Source organism: Mastomys coucha, unplaced genomic scaffold (assembly GCF_008632895.1).
Source record: "Mastomys coucha isolate ucsf_1 unplaced genomic scaffold, UCSF_Mcou_1 pScaffold22, whole genome shotgun sequence".
NCBI lineage: Eukaryota > Metazoa > Chordata > Mammalia > Rodentia > Muridae > Mastomys > Mastomys coucha.
Genome location: NW_022196905.1, coordinates 118,012,013 through 118,026,765, shown reverse-complemented (window position 1 = coordinate 118,026,765; position 14,753 = coordinate 118,012,013). Strand labels below are relative to the sequence as shown.

Sequence of the window (14,753 nt, the reverse complement as noted above, 5' to 3'; positions counted from 1 at the left end):
AAACCCTGCCTCGAAAAAACCAAAACCAAAACAAAACAAAAAAAAAGTTCAGTTGAATTTTAAAACCATAAAACAGCTAAGTGGTGATGTTGGCAGTACACACACACCTTTCATTCCAGCGCTTGGGAGTCAGAGTTTTGAGATCAGCCTGGTCTAAATAGCAAATTCCATGACAACTGAGGCTACCAACCACAGAGAAAACATCTCGAAATTGCTGCCCCCCTCAAAACAAAACAATAAAAATTAAAAAAACCAAAAACCACAAAACAACAACACAACCCTTTAAAATAGAATTAATTTTTAAAGTATGGGTTGTCCATACATGGTTCTAAGTCACTGTGCAAATGCAAATCAAACTTGAATATAAATATTTGGTCTGAATTGAAGTGCAAGGGACTAGATAGATGGCTCCATGGTTAAGAGCACTGGCTGTTCTTCCAGAAGATCAGGGTTTAAGTTCCAGCACCCCCACACAGGAGCTCATAGTTATGGGTAACTCCAATCCTAGGGAATTTGACTCCTTCTTCTGGCAGTGTTGGGTAACACACACACACACACACACACACACACACACACACACACACACACGGTACACAGACAAAATATTCACCTACTTTTCATATATATAAGTTTTCTTTAAACTGAAGTGCAAACCTTGTGATGCTGTGGAATGTTTCTTATCCCTACAGCACACTAGCCACCTCGGATGTCAGCAGGAGGAAGTGGCTGATTCCAGGAGCAGAGTACTCCATCTTTACTGGGCAGCCTCTGGACACCAGGGACGGGAAGATAGATAAGCAGCTGGAGGAAACCGGTGTTCCTGGGTGAGATAATGGCAGATGTCAGCTGAGGAATACTTTTGTAGAGATGCAGCTGGCTTGGGTAGAGGAAATAGTCAAAAGTAGGCTGTGAAAAGAATGGGGGGAAGTGGGGGGAAAGAAATAGTTCCTGTCTTGGGATTTCTGCCTTCTCTTTGAAGTTGGACCCAAGGTTCTTCCTGGATTGTGAAAGCCAGGATGGAGGGCTGGTGGAGAGTGGACAGGGTGTGAAGCAGCTGTCTTGCAGAGGTGGGGATTGCTAATTACGGAAGGGGGGAGGTGTCCACTCTAGACAGCGTTGATGAGTAGACGCAGTTGGGTGACTGTCTTCCAGCAAAGCTCAGCTGTGAAAGTGTAGACAGGATGCCTGGATTAAACACTTAAGCCTCTGCTTCTCACCCCCATGAGCTGGGATTCCAGCAGGCACCACCACATCCACTAGTTGATCTTTTACTGTCTTATCTTTTAGAGCCTAATTTATGTGGTTTGGTTTGGTTTGTTTTTTGCTTGCATAGTAGGCGCCCTTAGCAGTGGCTCCATCTTCTCGGCTCTGAGAGGCTAATGCTCTTAGGATGTTTTACCTTCACAGGCTTGCAGCGCTTCTCTGCCTGTGCTCAGGGGCACAGTGCAGGCTTGCTGTTAAGACAACAGGGTAATCCTCTCACTCCCAGGATTGCCTGAGCAAGCTCAGCAGTATACTGTGGGTACCATATAGACAGAAATGTTTGTATGTGCTAGCTTGTTTAAAGGACCATGAAGCACTGGCTTGCTATGCACAGGTTGTTTTAATTACTGGCATTATAATAGGATCCGTATGGAGATAAATGGCCAACTCTCCTGCTAGTCCCCTGACTATCCTAGTAACTTTAGCGTGGTTTGCTATAACTAATGAGTATAGTCTTAGATACGTTTATGGATTTCTCCAATTTGTGTACCAGCATGGCTGAGGTCTTAGAGAGGACCTTCCTCCTAGCTGCGTTTCACATGGCCTGTTTGTGGTGTGCACCAGACAGAATGCTCTCTGTTTTCTCCTCTTTATCTCATTTTAAATGTATTTTCATTTTGTGTGTGTGCACGCATGCGCGTGCATGCGTGTGCATGCATGTGTGTCTTTTTTTCTTTTTTTTTCTCTCTTTTTTTTTTTTTTTTTTTTTGAGGCAAGTCTTGCTGTGTCTGGAACTCTTGACCATCCTCCTGCTTCAGCCTCCTGAATACTGGGGTTACAACCTCATCTGCACCATCCAACCTGTCTTCCTCCTCCTTTTATAAGGACTTTCAATCCCATCATGGGGCTCTTCTCTCATGACCTGTATAATCTCCATTTCTTGTTAAAGGCCCTAACTCCTAATACTTGCAGCTAAGCTAGGCTGTTATCTGGGCATTATGGGCTAGCGAGCATGCAGATGCTCAGCCCACAGCAGTTACAATTGCAGCTACTGTTTTAGATACCATTCTCCTCCAGAAAAGGACTCTTCACTTGGAAGGTCATCAGCAAGCTTATTGATTAAAAAGAAGAGGGATGCTCCAGACACACCACCAATTATCAAGGCTTTAAAGGAACTTGATGAAGAACGAATATTTAAAAATTGGGGGACGCAGACAGAGAAAGAGGATTCCTCAAGTAGTAAGTATTTCTTTAATTTTAAGATTGATTTTATTTTACGTCTGTGAGTGTTTTGCCTGCATATATGAATGTGCACCACATGCAAACCTGGTGCCCATGAAAGTATCAGATTTCTTGGAACTGGGGTTGTGAATGTCTGTGAACCACTGTATGGGTGCTGAGAACTAAACCTGAGTCCTCTACAAGGGCAGTAAAAGTACTCTTAACTGATGAGCCCTCTTTCTAGACACTACCTCCAGTAGTATTTTATTCTTTTTTTAATGTTGAAAGAAATAAAAGCCAGGCAGTGGTGGTGCACGCCTTTAATCCCAGCACTTGGGAGGCAGGCAGAGGCAGGCGGATTTCTGAGTTCGAGGCCAGCCTGGTCTACAGAGTGAGCTCCAGGACAGCCAGAGCTACTCAGAGAAACCCTGTCTCGAAAAACCAAAAAAAAAAAAAAAAAAAAAAAAAAAAAAAAAAAAAAGAAAGAAAGAAAAAGGTATCTGCTCATTTCTTTACTTTATATTATATTCTTTAATACTAGATTTTCAAATAAGCATGGCACTGCCTGCCTTTAATCCTAGTACTTTCAAGGCAGAGGCAAGGAGTTTGAGGCCAGCCTAGTTTACATAGTATGTACCAAGTTTGTCAGAGCCACATAGTGAAAGCCTGCCTCAAAAAATAAAATAAGATTCTCAAGAAAATGAAATGAAGTCCTAATTTATGATACTGCTCCAGTCCCATTTCATAGACAATTGACCCTTAATAATAATTTATAATTGTCCTAGCATAGCACGTACCTTTTATGTAAAGCAAGCTACATATCATGTTCTAATTATTTAAGAGGCCTATACTGAGATAGCTCAGTGTTTAACAGCACTTGTTCTTGCAGAGGACCTGAGTTCAGTTCCCAACACTGACACAGTGGCTTACAACCATCTGTAAACTCTAGTGCCAGGGGGTCTGATGCCTTTGTAGGCACCTGCAGTCATGTGCACATAGCCATACGCTGACATACACGCCTACATGTAGTAATAATAATAATAATAATGATAATGATAATAATAATGATAATAATGTCTTCATGAGCTGGGCTGCACAGGCATAGAATGTGCTATAGGAAGATTGAAAGCACACCCTGCCTGGACTACTGAGTAAGTGTGTCTCCATCTGTTTGTCTTACTTGCACTTGTTGGAAAATGGTGACAGTCATTTTATAGTAATAAAATGAGGAATTAAATGGGCAGTGGGGGTACATGCCTATTTTTCCAGCACTTGGAGGCTGAGGCAACAGAATCCAGAGTGTCTAAAAAATAAAGAAAAACAGACTTTTTAAAAAAATTTTTCCTTCTTTTTCTTGATTACTGAACATCTATAGAGAGGAAGAGGAATATCCTTCAACTGTGCTTTTCCTCACATATCAGTAGTACTCTCTCTCCTCACTCCATCTCTATTTCTCCACCCTCTATCTTTTTCTCTCTGTGTTCCACTCCTCTTCCTATTTGGGACAAGATCTCATGGAGCCCAGACTAGCCTGGAACTCACTGTGTTGCTGATGGTAACCTTGATTTCTGATCTCCTACCTCCACCTCCCCAGTGCTGGGCTCCCCTCAGCATGCCTGGCTCTTTTGCTCTCTCTGCTTCCTGTGGTGCTCACTTCTCCTGAGGCACACCCTCTGCTGCTCTGTGGTGCAGCATCTCCCAGTAAATACATTAGGAATCTGCTTCCTAAAACTAAACTCCCTGTGAGCCCTCACCTTGAATGTCAGTTGCAACAGAAAGCCAGGAAGCATTCATTATAAACTCCTTCTCAAGCAGTTATCGTCATAGCGCAGTTCATTTGCAAATCATTATTGCAGCCTGGATAGCAGTGCTCTCAGCAGAGCATGCGCTCTGTGGAGGACCTTGTGCCGTGACAGTTGTGAAAAGCAGGTGGGGGAAACCAGGTCTGACTTATTTTTGTGTGCGTTTGTCTGATGCAGAATTAGTGAATCCTCGGCAAACTGAACCTTCAGTCAATACAGGCCGTTCCCCAGAGAAATGTACCCAGCAGAGACCAAAGAGACAGAGTTCGGCTTCACAGAGGTCATCTTCTCTCCCACCCTCCAGTCGGAAAGCCAACACTCCAAGTAAGAGATGTGTGTGCCTTGGACTGGAGAGAGTGACGTCTGCTATACTCTCACTGTTCCCGATGCTGCCAGCCTCAGCGTGTATGCTGAGCATGGATGGGGTCCCTGAGCATAGCCAGAGAAGGAGACTGTCTGGGTGCACAGATACTAGAAACAACCTAAGAAACCTCATTCTATGCCAGGCCTGTAGTAAAGATCTGTTATCCCAGCTACCTGGGAGGCTAAGGATGAAGGTTCAAGGCCTACCTGAGCTACCAAGTGAGTTCAAGGCTAGCCTTCAACTTAGCAAGCCCTGTCTTAAAAATAAAACGTTAAAAGGGCTTGGGATGTAGCTTAGTGGTGGAGCCCTGGCCTAGCATGGATAGGGGTCCTTAGTATCATAAGAAAAAGAAGTTGGTACAGAAAAGCCAAAAGCTGCTGAGAGTTTGGATCATGTCGATAGCTGTAGAGCACTAATTGAGACAGTTTACGGAGGTCAGAGAAGATTCTTTTTCCATATCTGCCCTGTACCTGGCGTCTGTAGCTTTTCCTTCCCGCGGTTCCTGCTTGGTCTAAAGCTTAAGCATTGACTTTCCATGTCCTCTGTGTCTTCATTCCCACCAGCTCAGGGAAGTCTATGGTTCCTGGATTCCAGGAACAATCTCTCCTGTACTGGTGTTTCTGCCTTATTTACACTCGACTTCTAAAATCTTGAAAAACCAGTTTTGAGCCAGAGTGCTGAGACTATAGTCTGGTGTGCTAACACATCAGCAGGGGTTGCCTCTAGACAATAGAATTATGGGTTGTTTGATTTTCACTTTGTGTCCTCTGCAATACTGTCAAGTTCTGCTGTGGAATTTCATTATTTATAAACTTAGGAATAAATTCTGCCAGAATAACACAGAAGAAAAATTGCATTTCTTCTTTGCTTTCTTCCTTAGCAAAAAGAGAGATTATGTTAACACCAGTGACCATGGCATATAGCCCTAAGCGGTCTCCTAAAGAAAACCTGTCCCCAGGATTTAGTCATCTCCTTAGCAGAAATGAAAGCAGTCCAGTTCGGTGAGTTCTGTGACATTGTGGGATTAAAAATACATTTTGAAAACATTTTATTGATTTAGTGCGTGTGTGTACTCACATATGTGTGTGAGCATGTATGTGTGAGAGCCTGTGTATGTGCATGTGTGAGTGTGTGTACCATAGCGAATTTGTGCACATCAGAGGACAACCTGTGGAGCTGGTTCTCTCCGTCCACCATGTGGGTTTTGGGTATTGAAGTCAGGACATCAGGTTTGGAGGTGACTTTACCTACGGAGCCATCTTCCTGATCCCTGTGATGGCTCCAGCTGTTGCTGATTGCCCAGTTGTCAGTGGGGCCCTGTGGCTTTAGGTCCTTTATGTGAGTGTCATATGGAAAATCAAGTATTGTAATGTGTGAAAATAGGTTTTTTTTGTTTTTTTCGAGACAGTGTTTCTCTGTGTAGCCCTGGCTGTCCTAGAACTCACTCTGTAGACCAGGCTGGCCTCGAACTCAGAAATCCACCTGCCTCTGCCTCCCAAGTGCTGGGATTAAAGGCGTGCGCCACCACCGCCCGGCGAAAATAGTTTTTAACTATGGAGACTTGCTATTGCTGGATATTAAGTGTCACCTCAGCACCTCAGCAGAGTTTAGATGTAGAAGAGGCTCTCTGTGCTTCTGAGGAGGAGTGATATAGGGATTTTGGCACCAGACAGTATGTGTGAGGGTGGAGGCACCTGTCTCTGGATGCAGTGTGTCCATTCCTAAAGAAGGCCAGCTGTGAGTGATGAGCTGGGAAGGACTTGACCACGAGGTTCTAGATGCATGACCCACGCACAGCGAACCTCATTTTTGACTTCTGAGCAAGCTGGGTGCTGCTGCCTGCCCTGCCTGTTCCAGAAGCTTGTCATGGAGGGCAGAGGATGCACAGCAGCCAGTGCTGTAAGTTTCTGATGTAGGAATAGAACTTTGTGCCAGGGAAGCCAGGTTCAGCTCCAGCTTTGGAAGTCGTATGACTAGCTTTTAAGAAAACATGTGACTATGAGTTCATAGGGTACGACCTCAGCTCTCTAGAGAGGTAGGAAAATTTACTTTACGTTTTTCTCACGAGTAACTTGCTTCATTCACTAGATTTGATATCCTTTTGGATGATTTAGATACCGTTCCTGTGTCCACGTTACAACAAACCAATCCAAGGAAACAGCTCCAGTTTCTTCTAGATGACTCAGAAGGTATCTTTTTCTAAAAAATTGCTAGTTACAGCTAGAGGAATTTGTTTCTCAAAATTCTGGGGTTTTGTAAGGCTCTGAAAATGGTTCTCTATCCGAGCATTCACTGTGTGCCTGCTGTACAGGTGCTCATGGGCAGGTTGGGAGGCTGAGGCGTGAGGTACTGATTGTCACCACCAGACAATTCTATACAGCTCCCCTCTTTACACTGTCACTAAAATAAATTTATATGATATATGAAGATATATAACAATGTTAAGTGTTTCAGGGTTTAGAGCATATCTCCTAAATGTGATAAATCATTGTTTTTAAACTTTTCTTAAAGTGAATTATATTTACATAAAGTTTATTTGAAGTCATTAAGAGAACTTTGAAAACGTATTAAGCCGAGGGTAAACCTTTCAGAGTTCTTGAGTGATAAAGCACAGAGTACATATTCTTCAGTTGCGGGTGGTGGTTCGAATCTTTTGTCCCAGCTCTTGTGGCTGCAGCAGGAGAGTTACTATGACTTCAGGGCCATTTTGGGCTACTTAATGAGTTCCAGGGTAGCCTAGATTAGTGTGAGACCCTGTCTCAAGAAAGTGAGAGGGGAAGAAAGAAAAGATGCTTCTCTGTTTAGGCCATATAGCAGTTCCTTTCAGGAAGTGAGGTTGAGCTGGATATTTAATGTGTATTCAGTCTATTAGAAAAATTAATAAGAAACATAAGAAATTTCTTTCTTTTCTGACAGAAAAAAAGTATTCAGAAAAAACCAGTGATGAGCCTGTTAATCCTAGCTCTTGTCCTGAACACTCACCAAATGGATTGAAGAAAGTGTCCTTGAGACAAGCCTGGGAGAAGAGTAAATCAGTTAGCCTTGACCAGTGTAAGCCAGTATCAGCAACACCACAGGATAATGATTTTGAATATACAGCAAAGATTAGGACCCTAGCTGAAACGGAGCGATTTTTTGATGAGCTTACAAAAGAAAAAGACCAGGTAAAACAAACAAATATATTTTAAAATACTTAAAAAATTGTTTTTCTGAACCTAATGCTTGTGTCTAGGGAACAGTGAGAAGGGAACTACTAAGCTGGGCATGCTGGTATGTGCTCATATCTCAGCTCTTGAGAGGCTGAAGCAGAAAGATCACAAGTCTCCAGTCAGCTTGAGCTGTATTGTGAGACCCTGTCTCCAAAAGAAACAGCAAACCAAACACACAAGCATATACCACTGACAGAAAAAAAAGTAAAAAATAAGAATGCTCTAGTCACTGTTCTATTGCTGTGAAGAGACATCATCACCAAGACAACTCTTATAAAATAAAACATTTAATTGGGACTGGCTTATAGGTTCAGATGTGTAGTCCACTATCATCCTGGCACCGCGCATGGTGACATGCATGCACACAAGGTGCTGGAATTGAGGCTAAGAGTTCTACATCAAGATCTATAGGCAGTAAGGAGATCTGCTCTGGCCTTGGCATGGGCTTTTTTTTTTTTTTTTTTAGATTTATTTATTTTATGTATGAGTGGTCTATCTGCTTGTACACCTGTGTGCCAGAAGAGGGCATCAGATTCCATTATAGATGGTTGTGAGCCACCATCTTTTGAAACCTCAAAGCCCACTCCAGTAACACTTCCTCCATCATGGCCACTTCCTCTTAGTCTCTGATGACTAAGCATTCAGATTTGTGAGCCTATTGGGGGGGGGGGCATTGTTATTCAAACCACCACAAAGGATATCGTTGTGTCAGATCTATCATGGGGAATTTGCCTTGTGTATATAGTACCTTGGGGTATCAGACTGCACTAGAAGTCACACCATTGGAGCAACTTAAGTCAAAATGGACAAGAAAATGCTAAGCTGAAATCTTTTCTTTCCTTTCTGTCTCAGAAAGCTCACTGCAAGTAATTAGAGTTCTTTTGTTTTTATTTGAACAATTTCTTTTGTTAACAGATTGAGGCAGCACTAAGCCGAATGCCTTCTCCTGGAGGAAGAATCACTTTACAAACAAGACTTAATCAGGTGAGACAGCTTAGTGGTGAGCTGCATTAGAGGGCGGCTGTAAGGCAGTGCCCCAAGGAGAGTCTTACAGCATGGCTCACTGTGTTAGTTACTTTTCTTTTTCTTTTTCTTTTTTTCTTCGAGACAGTGTTTCTCTGTATAGCTCTGGCTGTCCTGGAACTCACTCTGCAGACCAGGCTGGCCTCGAACTCAGAAATCCACCTGCCTCTGCCTCCCAAGTGCTAGGATTAAAGTTATACGCCACCACCGCCCGGCGTTAGTTACTTTTCTATTGCTGTGATATAACACTATGACCAGCACAGCTTACAGAAGGGATTGTTTATTTTGGCTTATAGCTCCAGTGGGTTAGAGTCTTGTGAAGGCTAAGTGAAAGATAGGTGGCTGAAACAGCAGCTGAAAGCTCACATCTTGACACTAAACAGAAAGTAGAGAGTACAGTGGGGAGAGCAGGAAGCTTTCACAGTTTTGTGTCCCCATCTCCAACAAGGCCACGCTTCCATCAAAGCCACGCCTCCTAATCCTTTCTAAACAGTTCCATCAACTGGTGACCAAGTATTCAGATGTATGAGCCTATGAGAGCCATCTCATTCACACCACCACAGCTACTGATACAGCAATCAAAGTTACTATCCTTTGTAGTCAGTATTTGGTAGTTATAGTTATTCCATAGCTACATTTGCTGTCAGGAATAAAATTAATTTTTGCCTTTAGATGTAAAAAATGGTGTTTGTTCATACCTTTTGTTCAACATAGCATACCTTTTGTTGTTTGTTCAGCAAAGCTCTGGTAACAAAACCCAGGGCACGCTAGGGAGTTCCCCTCAGCCCAACAGGAACCTGTGACAGATGCTACATTGCTGAGTAAGTGCTGTCTCCTTGTCTGATGGCTTGTCTTCCTCCACCACCATCTGTCAGTGACTTCTGACCCTCTCCATCTAGTGAGCCCTGAAAACAGTTGTGCTTCACAAACAGAATGACTGTTGTGATTGGAAAGACAGCTAGAGAGATGTGATTCCCTCCTCAGGAGCAGATGGTCAGGTTAGCTGATGAGTTTGCCTGTGTGTTTCTATGTGCCTGGTGTCTATTCCCAGCACCCACGTGGCATTGTTCTTAACCCCTGAGCCATTTCTCTAGCTAATGGAATTGCTTGTGAGAGCTTGTTAGGAGGTTCTGACAGGGGAAACTCAGCTACTCATATCGCCTTGGTAGAAAACTGGTCCTACTCTGTTTGGGGAAGGTTGTCTGTCCTCTCTGACTAAATGTACAGCTTTGGAAGGACTGTACATAGAGCAGTGGGGAGGAAGGGGACACATAGAGCAGTGGGGAGGGAGGGGACACATAGAGCAGTGGGGAGGGAGGGAACACATGCTTGACCAGCTAGATCATCCCCATATCCATGAAATTTAATTTTTAAAGTTGATTTCATTAACTGTTATATATTTGTATGTTTATGATGTTGGGGGGCATTCACATTCCACACACATATGTAGATGTCAAGTTTGTGGAGTCAGTTCTTTCTTTCTACCTTTTCTTGGAACCCAGGGATCAAACTCAAGCTATGAGGGTGGGTGGGCAAGTAATCTTACCTGCCGAGCCCTCTCACCATCATTTTATTGAATAATTCATAAAATTCAACATGGGAAACTCTCGGTACTTTACTAGGAAAGCAGAGGGAAAATGTGGTGATACTTCAGTTCTAACTCATTAGGAAATCCTTAGTGTGTTTTCCATAATGAACACCAGTGTTCTGTTCTTACAAGTCGTCTGAAAGGGCGTTAGCTTCTCTTTCTGTATGTCCTGTCACTAAGAAGGTAAGTGGCAGGGAGAAAGGGATTGAGGATGTGCGTGAGAGCAAGGGTAGAGCTGGGCCAGGGACAAGTGATCAGCCTCACTAGAGCAGTGCTGTGTTAGTTAGCTGTGGAGTGCACAGGGCCATGCCTTCATCTCCAGCTCCACTGATGAAGACACTCAGCCTGCTCTGAAGACTCACACCCTGAAGCAGAGATGGTTGCTCAGCATGTCATCCTACACTTAGCAGGCTGAGGCAGTGGGATCCTAATTTGGAAGTCACGCTAGGCTATTAGACCCTGTCTCAAAAGATAAGACGGGTTGGAAATACAGCTGGTTGGTATTTGTGTACCATGTAAATCCCATCCCAAGCAACACACATACACACATACACGTAACTGGATGTGGTGATGTACACATGTGGTTCAGTGTTTGAGAGGTAGAGGCAGGATTAGAAATTCAAGATCATCATCAACCATATATTGAATTCAAGGTCACCATGTACTACAGACTTGTCTTTATTGTTACTGTTGTTGGTATTATTATTATAGTACATATTTTTAATTAATTAATTTTGTTTTTTCCAGGCTGGGTTTCTTTGTGTGACCCAGGCTGTCCTAGAACTCATGCTGTAGAACAGGCTGGCCTTGAACTCACAGAGATCTGTGTGTCTCTGCCTCCAGAGTGTTAGGACTAAAGGTGTGTGCCACCATGCCTGGCTTTATTTTTATTTATTTATTTATTTATTTATTTGGTCTTTCAAGACAGCATTTCTCTATATGGCCCTGGCTGTCCTAGAACTCACTGTATAGACCAGGGTGGCCTTGAACTCTGAAATCCACCTGCTTCTGCCTCCCAAGTGCTGGGATTAAAGGTGTACACCACCACTGCCTGGCTCTTGCCTGGCTTTATTATTTTTAAAAATTATTTCATGTGTATGGGTATTTTTTCTGCATGTGTGTCTGTGCCCTACATGTATGCCTTGTGCTGGGAGGCCAGAAGAGGGCACATATCCCTGCAACTGGAGTACATCCTGTTGTGAACTAACATGTGGAATACTGGGAATCAAACCTGGGTCCTCTGCAGGATCAGGAAGTCCTTTTGACTGCTGAGTCATCTCTCCATCCCCTTCTGTTAATGAAGGACTTCTGTTAATGAAAAGAGAGAAATACAAAATAACCATTTTTAAAGGTCTTTTTTTCCCCTCCCTAATTATATTAGTAGGTTTAGTTTTTGGTTTCTTTGAAATAAGGTCTTATGATGGCTTTGAATTCCTCAGCTTCCTGCCTCCCCTTTACTCTGGGATTATAAGCATGGACCACCACATATCCAATTATCAGGTGTTTTATGTTGTTTTTCAAAGCAACTCAGAATGTAGACAGTGCAAGTATAAATCACCACAGACTTTCTGAATGCAGAGTTCTTGCCTGTCTTTGAACCAAAGTGCTTTTTTTCCTGTCTGCCAGTGATTGCAAAGCCAGTATTTATAGATACTGCAAAGAGATATGTTTAAGAAATGTACTGCAGCCTTATTTATAGTGTCCAAAATTAGAAGCAACCTAAACTTCTATGGAAAGATTCCTGGTTAAATGTGTTACTTACAAAGGAATATTGTACATTAACTTAGGAGGATGTTGTCAAAAGACACTTTATAATGTGCCAAGAAAGTTCAAAAGGAACAGTCTTTGAAACCTTCCATACTAGGTTTTCCCCTTCTAAAAAGGGTGTGCATATATACAAGAGACACAGGGAAGGAGATATGGTCCTTCCTTTGGTCACCTGTCTTAGTGTTTTACAGCAGACATTCAGTTTTTTTGTTTGTTTATTTGGTTGGTTGGTCAGTTGGTCTTTGAGACAGGGTTTCTCTGTGTAGCCCTAGCTGTTCTGGAACTCACTCTGTAGACCATGCTGACCTCGAACTCGGAAATCCGACTGCCTCTGCCTCCCAAGTGCTGGGATTAAAGGCATGCACCACCACCACCTGGCCTTAATCGTTTTATTAAAAAAAAAAAAAAAAACATAACAAGCTTTATTTCAGGATACCATTTGAGTCTATATGGAATATATTATCTAGAATGATAAATATATATTCTAGGTATTGTTAGCTGAATTTCTTCATCATTAAATCCTTTTTCCTGAAGTCTCCAATAGCATTTTATAGGGAGAAGTTGTCAGGTTTTGTGGAATGTGTGTCCGTGGCACCAGTCGCATCCAGTATGCACACTTCTCTGATGACTAGTAGGAAGCACCTTTAGGCTCTGCACATACGATCTCAGGTCATTAACCCCTCTCTCGGCTGCACTGCTGTGCAGAATTCCCATATAGCAAGAGTGCCCCGCAGACAGAGGATACGTAAATTGCCCTGCTTATTTGGAAGGGCTGAGAAGCCAATCGATTGTTCAGTTTGAGAAAAATAATGTTGCCCGGGCAGTGGTGGCACATGACTTTTATTGCACCATTCTGGAGGCAGAGGCAGGTGGATCTCTGTGATTTTGAGGCCTGCCTGGTGTATAGAGCTAATTCTAGGACAGCCAAGGCCACACAGAGAAGCCCTGTCTCAAAAAAAAAAAAAAAAAAAAAAAAAAAGATGATTTGCATAGAAAGTAAAATCTGTCACTTTTTAAATGTTTGAACTTGCTCTCATGCTGCAACCTAAAGGTCTGTAGGTGGCAGTTGTCGACTGTAGACCCAGAGGATTCCATGTGCATTCTCAGTACCTTTCCCATTACTTTTACCTAGGAGGCCTTGGAAGATCGTTTGGAAAAGATCAATCGTGAACTGGGTTCAGTTCGGATGACCCTCAAGAAGTTTCATGTTTTGCGCAGCTCTGCAAATCTCTGAGACTGACTGGTAGCCATTAAACTTGAGACATTTTTGTTTGCACTAATGTACAATTATGCACTCGGAAAAGGCAAGCTCTTTTCTACTGTTTATAAGCCTTCAGACAGTAGTTTACAATCATTGCTATTCTTACACCTGCTATTTTATACTTAAAATGGTCACATATTTTCAAGATATTTTTGTTATGCTCAGGAACCTCTTGTATATTTTACTATTTAAAAAGCATTATTTTTAAATAGCATATGTCTCCAATTTCTATCAACAAGAAGGAAGTGTAACTGGGGAGGCAGCTTGTTTCTAAAGAAATAGTGTTATCCTTTTACAGTGAACTTTGCACACTGGTTTTATAAACTTGCTCTATATTGTAAATATAATTCATTTTTAAAATAAATGATTAGCAGCTTCCAGAAGGATAGACTAACATGCTAGATATTTAAAATATTATAGTATAGTTTGCATTTAGGTTCTGTAGACATTTTTAAGAAATGATAACACAATTCCTATGTGAAACACATTCCCGGAAATAAATAGTAGATTAATTGGGCCGGCAAGAAGGCTCAGCAGGTAAAAGTGCTTGCCGCCAAGCCTGAAGACCCATTTGAGGTCCAGGATGCACATGTTAGAAAGAGAGAGAAAACTCCCACAAGGAGTCTTCTGACTTCTACACACACACCATGGCATGTTCACATCCTTTCCCACCCCAGTAAGTAAATGGTTAAACAAAAAAATAGTAGTCTTTTTGAGTGCTGGAGAGTTTAAAAACTACATAAATATAATTATTTCTCTAAAATATTTTTGTGAGAGGAAAAAAACGATTAGCGATGGGAAGCAGCAGGCAGAGAGCTGGGTGTTCTGCCCTTCTGTCATCCATGCTTTATGTCGTGGCCCACCTTGGACTGTTTCCAGGGTGCCTCTAGTCTCCATCAAGCATAAAGTTCTAGCTCCCCAAGTCATCATTGAAACATTTTCACCCTCTTAACCTTACCTGACCCACCACCACACCCTTGCCAAAGAGAAAAGTACTTCCACAGTGGCTGCTGTAAGAACCACTGGTCTGCACTCAGAGCACTCTACCCTGTCTGATAATGGACAGAGGATGTGTCCAGATAGAGCTGGTGTGTTCCCCTGGGCCCTGCGGCAGGCTGTAGCCCATCACCTGGGTGGCATTCCCTAACTCTCTAAGAGCACTGTGTGGGCAGGAGGAGCAGCAAGTCTCCTGTCTGTGTTGGGACTGTTGGTGATGTCTGGGCTGCTCACCCACTCACTTTCTGGTGACCAGTCGGAACCCAGCACCCACGTATTTGTGCTTAGAATCTGCAGACCGAATCGTCTGAGCTCTCAC

General features: G+C 42.8%; 1 protein-coding gene across 8 annotated transcripts in view; it reads left to right on the top strand.

Annotated features, from left to right (window-relative positions):
* The window catches only part of Mphosph9 (M-phase phosphoprotein 9), a 69,363-nt gene extending 55,545 nt beyond the window's left edge, over nucleotides 1-13,818 (top strand). For 7 of the 8 annotated variants that reach the window (XM_031337917.1, XM_031337921.1, XM_031337920.1 and 4 more), the window contains 8 exons: nucleotides 690-824; nucleotides 2,264-2,442; nucleotides 4,404-4,550; nucleotides 5,471-5,591; nucleotides 6,679-6,779; nucleotides 7,507-7,754; nucleotides 8,715-8,783; nucleotides 13,310-13,818. In XM_031337917.1, coding sequence (XP_031193777.1) covers nucleotides 690-824; nucleotides 2,264-2,442; nucleotides 4,404-4,550; nucleotides 5,471-5,591; nucleotides 6,679-6,779; nucleotides 7,507-7,754; nucleotides 8,715-8,783; nucleotides 13,310-13,411 — 1,102 coding nt within the window. In that variant the 3' untranslated portion in view covers nucleotides 13,412-13,818. Of the gene's footprint in view, nucleotides 1-689; nucleotides 825-2,263; nucleotides 2,443-4,403; nucleotides 4,551-5,470; nucleotides 5,592-6,678; nucleotides 6,780-7,506; nucleotides 7,755-8,714; nucleotides 8,784-13,309 lie in introns of those variants that run through there. The other variant, XM_031337922.1, reaches the window with a different exon arrangement.
* The last annotated feature ends 935 nt before the right edge of the window (nucleotides 13,819-14,753 follow it).